This window comes from Clinocottus analis, unplaced genomic scaffold (genome assembly GCF_023055335.1).
Source record: "Clinocottus analis isolate CAN_PGR_092001 unplaced genomic scaffold, fCliAna1.0.p SCAF_5, whole genome shotgun sequence".
In the NCBI taxonomy this organism is placed as follows: domain Eukaryota; kingdom Metazoa; phylum Chordata; class Actinopteri; order Perciformes; family Cottidae; genus Clinocottus; species Clinocottus analis.
The window spans coordinates 13,009,464-13,017,202 of record NW_027176207.1 but is presented as its reverse complement, the minus strand read 5'-3'; the positions used below and the strand labels follow the sequence as shown (position 1 = coordinate 13,017,202).

The 7,739-nt window shown below is 40.8% G+C and overlaps 1 protein-coding gene across 1 annotated transcript; it reads right to left on the bottom strand.

Moving 5' to 3' along the window:
- Positions 1-2,174: 2,174 nt before the first annotated feature.
- zgc:165604 (uncharacterized protein LOC792578 homolog) lies at positions 2,175-5,714 on the bottom strand. Its single transcript, XM_068601344.1, has 7 exons — positions 5,634-5,714; positions 4,512-4,666; positions 4,344-4,410; positions 4,086-4,217; positions 3,134-3,289; positions 2,591-2,713; positions 2,175-2,501 (listed from the first exon to the last, which is right to left on the bottom strand). Exons 1-7 carry the CDS (start codon positions 5,695-5,697, stop codon positions 2,302-2,304), a joined length of 897 nt encoding a protein of 298 aa, XP_068457445.1. The 5' UTR covers positions 5,698-5,714; the 3' UTR covers positions 2,175-2,301.
- Positions 5,715-7,739: the final 2,025 nt, after the last annotated feature.

The window sequence follows — 7,739 nt, the reverse complement described above, 5'->3', positions numbered from 1 at the left end:
GGGGTTAAAGTGTCAAGATAATGAGGTCATTTGAGTACTGGCTGGGTCACATGACATTACAAAGAGATGCCCCCCCACCCTCCAGTGTTTTACTTTATATGGGTTACAATATGTTCTGCATGCTGTTAAATCCACATATTTGTTGAACCACTTTGTCTTTGCAGTGGTATTTTCCCACTTTCAGCTCCTTACAACATCTGGACAAGGGACGCATAGTGTAAAGGTTTTTTTATTTTATTTTTTTTTACCTTTTTAAAAATACTTTTAGCAGCGCAGTCTCTGCTGTGAATAAGCTGCGACAGGTGAAAACGTGTCGGCATCCCTCTCAAAACACGTGAGGACCTCCCTTGACTCAGGAACAGACTTTCTGATGAGCTTCTCTCTTCTCGTCTCCTCGTCGTCTTGTTTCCAGAGTCGTGCTTTTTCTTTGCAGGGAGTGTGGAAAGCACAAGTTAACCAACAGATCTGCGTGTCAATAAAAAGGGATTTCTTAATCTCTTAAATTATGTACAGCATGTTTCTTATATAAATATATATTTAAAATACAAATCTATTTTATTATTATTGGAGTTTGGGTTATTTTACATTGAAGACACTGTGGAGGTTTTGGGGAGGGACTTTAGTGTTTACCCGTCAGAGGAGCGCTGCGTGGAGAGAGGCACTGTTCCAGTTGAAATGTGCAGTTTGGGAAGATTCAAATACTTTTGCACAAAATGTATCATACGCCATCACACTTTATCATTTTATTATTTCAGTTATTTTGGGAGGGGAGTCTTTTATTTAAGAACTTTAAGTGGATGTTCAATGTTCTGTACAGTTTTTTTATGTGTTTTTTTTCTGCTTTTCTTTCTCCTATTTAAATTAAAGGTTTTTGTGTCATCGTTTGCAAATCAACTGCTGTGAGTAATTAATTTTTCCATTTAATTATTTGCACGGGTAATCCTGAAACTTTGCCTTAAACCTTAATTAGAATTTTAAAATTCCCCTGCATTCGCTGGCCAACGAACTTTCTGTCGGAGGCTCTCGCTTCCTCAGTTTTGAAGCTAGACTGAAGACCATTATGAAACTATATGAAACCTGTCAACTATTGATACCAGCCATGTCATGCCAGCTTGTTGGGAAGGAGGCAGTACCGTAAGGGAAAACTAGCATGGCAATTCCCAGATGGGTCCCTTGACCTCTCACCTCAAGATCTGTAAATTATAATGGGTTCTATGGGTACCCAAAGTCTCCCCTTTGCAGACATGACACTTTAGGCAAAAACCATGCAGTATAAATGTCTTATTTAGCTTACTGAAGTCCCTATACACCATGAACTGGGTATGACTAGAAAGCTGACGTGTGGATCCAATGAGCCGAGTTCTATTCATGTGTGCTGAAGTCCGGCCCCTCTCCAAGAGTTTGGTTCCAGAACGAGCGCTATGCACGGAGCTAAGCCCAACTATATGTCTTCGGTATCGCTCCACCTCCCCCACCTGCTCCAGTTGCTTCGCAGCCAGAGAGGTGACATTCCACGGCCTTTGAGTCAGTCTGCAGTGCCAGGGGTCACACGCCAGGTTCCCACCCTCACCCGCCGGCCAGCCGCATCACATTGCAACCAACGCCAGTACATATTCCTGCGAGTGGTGGGCCCACAGGGCGGCGGCTCCATGAAAAGGTTTTTGGGCTGTGCTTCCCCGAGCCCGCTGTGCAATGGTGTGCTTATCCAGATGGGTATTTTATAATAGATTTCATAATGCAACCAAAGTTAACCGCACCGTCGACTTCTTTAAAGAAAAAAAAAAGATCATGTTAGTCTGATTTATGGCCAAAAAGAACAGATTCTGTGTTTTGAGATTAGACATATTTGAAGTTGAGTATGAGTTCTTGGGTATGAGTGGCGGATGTGAGGGTTTAAGTACTGATGTCTGATATCGGCAACATATCTCAGGTACAGATGGAGGCTTGTCTTCTAGTGCATTTCTAGATAAATGACTAAAGCCAGGGGAGGCTGAGCGCCCTCTTATTATCATGTACACTTAATGGCCTCCAGATTAAACGGGAATTTAAAAAATACATGATTGTGTGGCTCAATTGTAGATTCTTTTATAAATCAAATACAACACCTACTTTAAACATATAGGCATTTATTTCAAAATGTGTGCTGTTGAACAGTAGATACAGTGGAGGGAGAAGTGGCTCGTCCATAATTTAAAAAAAAATCTATTATCTCGACGAAACAAAACGTTTTGAAAGTCTTTTGTTTGAACCCCGGGCTGGAGCATCTCTTTGTCTTTTTTCAAATTCCTGTGAGTGTACAAATCAAACAAATGAACGCTTCATCAGGGACGGAGTATATCGAATCTCATTGTAACACTCCTCCTCTTCTTTGCCCTCCCTCCACCTCCCATCCTGTCCTGTGCGATGGAGCCACAGCACGAGCACCAGCAGCGCCAGCAACACCAAGCTCATGGACAAGGTGAGCAGCACCCCCTGCAGGAGGCCCGAGGAACTGTCTGGGGCTGGAGACAGACAAAAAGCAGCCAGAGTAAACAAGAAGAACAGGAAGGTAGAGGCCGAGAGGATGATGGCTGAACAAAGAGGCTCTTACTTGTGTAAATGGACAGGTTGACGTAGCAGTTTTCTGTTCCTAGGAGGTTTTTGGCAGAGCAACGATACAGGCCGGACGTCTGAGATGACACATTGACAATCTGGACGGAGCCTGACAGATCCCCTGAGAGAGATAAGAGAGACATCGATAGCTGTGACGGGGACAAGGGGGCAAATTAAATATGTGCTCCGGTTGCATTATGGGAATTGTAGGGTCCAGGTTGTCCATTTTCTTTAATTTTTTTGTTTTTGTTTTACTAAACCATACTCTAAAAGTCAGGTTATCTCAGTATCTGCTGCCTTGATTTGAATCCCAACATTATGGAAATGCAATACTAAAATCTTCTGAACGCTGTCACTTTGAAATAAAAAGTTGAATACTGAATCCGCTTGATGTAGGATGTCACGTTGTCTCGTACATCACTCTCATAACAACTCCCTGACATTTTTTGCTATATTTAAGAACTTCACCAGACTCTAAAATAAAAGTGAAGACCTCCACACAAGATGATTATGATTGTGTGTGTGCGTGCGTGGCACTGACCCTCCATGTTGATGGGAAGTGCGATTTCTTCTGGATTCAGTTTATCCCAGCGGATTTCTGGACTGGGGACGCCCTCCGTCACCCAGCAGGACAGCGTGACACTTCCTCCCATATCAACGTCTCCGTCCCACTGGCACACGGGCAGCGAAGGCGGCGCTACAAAAGTAATCAGGAGATGAGTTTCTAAAATGCAGTTCTGAGGTGGAACAAATAGATGCAATCATTTCAGGGTTTCAATGCTCCACTGTTGAGGTCACATGCAAAAAACATTTCAGAACAGTTTATTTTTTTCCATTTCCATTAAAATGATATTATGTCTACAATTCTATCCACAATAATCTACAAGCTGCATTTCTCTTCGAGTAGTTTTTTGTGAATTGTTTCTCTGGAAGTGTTTCACAATAACTGTAACGTGAACATAATAATAATAATCTGTGTGGCTTTACCTGCAGTCGGCACAGCAGAGGTGCCTTGAGTTCTAACATCAGTATGTTGAGCAGATTAAATGTTTATCATGTTCACTATCTTAGTGCTGCATGTGAGCGTGCTAAGATTAGCTAATTAGCAGTACATTGCAGCTGAGATTGATGGGAATTTAATTAGTTGTGTCGGCCTTTAAATCAAAGCACTGAGAAAAAACTGTTATGAACTGATGATATAAATAAAATAAAACAAGTTGTGAGTCATTGCGATTTGTCCTCTGGGGATCATGAATGTCCGTAAAACATTTTATGGCATCCATCCAAAAGTTGCTGGAATATTTCACTCTGGAACAAAGTGGTGGGTCCCTACTATCATTCTCTCTCATTCCCTTCTCTTTGCACTATAAACAAAACCCACAGCAGTAATAGCAAATATGAATATTAGAGTCTAATTCACAGTATATTATACAGTGACAGTGCCATTGAACTGCCTTACTGTCACAGAACTGGACAACATGGGACACACTTACCCAGAACACTGAGCTCCAGCTCTCCGATGCCGGGGTCCGCTGTCTCCGGCGGGTTATTGACCATACAGCGGTACGTACCAGCATCTGATACGCGTGTGTCATTCAGGACAATGTCTGCACTCCAGGGAATACCTGCAATACGTTTACATGAAACGATACTTTACTTTATCCCGTCTTCAATTTCTAAACTCAAACTGAAATGATTATATATATATGAATATATTTTTTATATGAATAAAAGGGTTTAACTCGGCATACCTGTAAAACCCACCCTGCCAATGAATGAGAGGTCTTCAATCACCTGTCCGTGGTCGTACACGATCACCTAGACGTGACACAGTCATTGATGGGTAGTCAGACCATACACATCTTTAGTTCCACAGGAGGTATTATGAGGACGTTTGTATCAGAATCATCCATTCAGACCTGTATTGGGGTTTCAGGACTGGAGAAGGGAGCCAGAGTCCAGATGACGTTGAGTCTGGAGAGAGGGCTGGAGGTGAAGAAAGAGCAGGGCAGGACCACAACATCCCCTTGAACCACCTTGACACTAGATTCCCTCATGGTTACCCTGAGTGCAGCTGTGTTGATTTAACAACATGGGAAAGGACAAACGCAAACGAGACGGGTCGTATCAGTTACATATAATCATATAATCAGACACATTTCATTTCTGGGGTTATTTCTTAAATTTCCATCATGTCTTTTTCTCCTTTTAACTTCCTCAGTTCCCCTGTTGACGTGCAGATTGCACCCTCTCCTCCTTCATTACTGAAATATTGGCCCCCTCCCTTCCCCCTCTCTGTCGTCCCCAGGCCTTTTGTGTGTGTGCGCGTGCGTGTGCGTGTGAGTGTGGGAAATCAGCACGCATTTTAGTTTGTTAATTACACTTGACAGCTTTGAGGTTGAGCCAAACCGATCACAGACTGAGTGGAAAAACAACCCACTTCACCAGGATGTGTTCATGAACATAGCGTCAAACCTCAACAATGTCTGCATGTCGTTGATCAATAGTCTCTCAAACGTCAGTCTGTACAAAGCCTTTCAAATCACTCAGTATGACAAACACGGGCTTTATATAAGGAATGTTAAAGGGCTGCTTTTCAAGCGCACTAAATGCAAATGTGAATATTTTGTTAACGAGTCTTCGATGTGATTAAAACCCTTTGTCTATGCAGTCTTCCATTGCTAGTAGGATATTTAAATTGTAATTCTAAAAAACAAACTTTGAGTATGCACGTCAAAATAATCTGCAATTTGAAATCAGTTATCTTTCCAAATAGCACAGGGGTTCGGGTCTAGATTATAAAGGTCTGTCGTCTCTGTATTCCCAACAGACTAACGAAATTTAAAAAAAGTATAACTTATTTTATATCTTCCACCAAAACCTAAGTGAGTCATTACAGACAAGCAGCAGCAACTCACGTAAGCTTTGCAGACCCTTCAAACACTCGAAGCTACTGCAGTGTGTACAAAAATGATCAAAACGTCTCATTTTGTCTCCCTGAATTTGTGTCAAAGCTCAAGACACTCCACAGGCCGACTCACCATTTTCCAGAGCAGTGAAACACACACACAGGGTCCAGAGCATGCATCTTCCAGAAGAACCCATAGCTGAGAGGACGCAGAGACGAGAGGAAGCGCTCGCTCCCCCCTGTGTACACGAGCTGGTGGCCAAAAACAACAGTCATGCGTGATTAATCTATTGAGCAGTACAACCAACCCCACCCTCCTCTTTCACTCTCACTTTATTCTCCGCCTCATCACCTCCCACTGCCTGTTTGTAATGTTGTTAGATTATAATTTCTCATATAGCGTATGTCCAACCTTACAGCAGTGGCAGCTACACTGGGTCAGCTTGTCTAATTAGTTCATGAAACATAAGTTACCGCCATAATGCGCATGATGCTGCAGGGTGATATGCACACAGTGTATGTAGTGCATAGCGGCTGGCTTTTGCTGGCATTGATGCATTCTAAACATTTTCTTGATTCAGTAAATTGTTTTACTTTTGTGATAAATAATTTGAATGTTTATCCGAAGCGTGATACAATTTAATGTGACAGTCGTAAAAGTAGAGTGTGGCTGAGCAATTTCAGTGACACAACAATATCAAAACTCCTGAGTATTAAATAGAGTAAAAGTGACTTTCACTACTTTTTAATTCAACTTTTCTGAGGGAAGAATTGTGTTTCTTTTTTCCTTCATTTTCACAAAAGCTACATACTGGTAGTCTGTTTTTAAGTAGCATTTTTTGTAATTATTTTCATAATTGCTGGATTGATTAATGGACTAATAGGGAGAACCTGCAGAACTATACAAAAGAAAATCATAATCCATCAATTAATTTATAAAGTTACTTCTCAAAGATAAAAATTTTATGCTTTTGTCGTTTTTATTGCTAGAAATTCAATGTCTTAGACTCCGGGAAATATAACAGGCACTGCTGAAAAAAGGTATTTCAAACTGAAACTAATACATTTATTTAAAAAAAAACAAAAAAAAAACAATGATGAATAATGCATTTTGGAGATAAAATTACAGCCTTAATGTACTTTAATGTTGTCAAATATACCTCAGCTATCGTTTCTAATCTTTCTTTTTTTTTATTTTGCAGTGGGGTAACAGAACCCTGTGGAGTCCCAAATCAGCTTTACACTTATGCGTGCACGGCGATTTATGTATTCAAGGCAGTTAAGGAGGGCTGTCACCGTCTGGTGTAGGAAGAAAAGATTAGTTTTTGACACAGCAAGGCATCTGGTGATAAGGACATCATCATCTAAGTTATAACCCATGGGCTAAACAAAATGCTGTCACGGCTGCTTTATGATGGATTTGCATAAAATGTGTTAGTTATTCATGACCCACATAACTCGGTCTGTCTGCCAAGTCCTCCAGTGATCATCTAAATACGCTCCAGCGTAGTTTAGCCTCACCGGTCTCAATCAAATGTCACATGTTCAATTTGAGTCAGTGGAACTATAAAGCAGATTTAATTAGCCCCAGATGGTAACATGAGGAAATTGCTTTATACAAATGAGCATTCTGATGATTTTGGGAGTGTCTTAATGACTAGACTGTCATTGGGTTATACATGGCTTATTGGCAACAGCGGTCCACTAAGGCTAAATAATAACCAAAAACAAATTAGTGTAGTGTTGGAGCAGAAAAGGGCCAGGAAATGAAATAAATTATATTTCACTTGAATAAACACAAGAGATAAAGATTAAAGTCAGGCTGGACTAAAAAAGGTTTCTTGAGGCAAAAGCTGCAAAGCAACTTGTGACTTTTTCAGGCGTTTAAATTTGACCTTTTATTATGTTACTTCAATGATGTCTGTTGTTTGAACCCTGCCAGCCTCCTCTTTCCTTTATTAATTTACATACATGTTACAATGGTGATTTCATATGTTGCTGATATAAGGAAAGCCAGCACTTTAATGTGACAATTTTGCAGATGAAATCCAAAACAAGGAAATGTTAATGAGGAAGGACTGCAGGCGTATATTTACTTCATCCATTAAATATACAGCATTCATTACAAAGGCTGAGGCAGGGCAGTGTTTTGGGAGTCGTAGTTTCAGATTGTCTGTGATCACACTGAGTTTAAATTAGGCTGAATTTATAAAAAAGCAAAACCAAAGAGCATATCGCA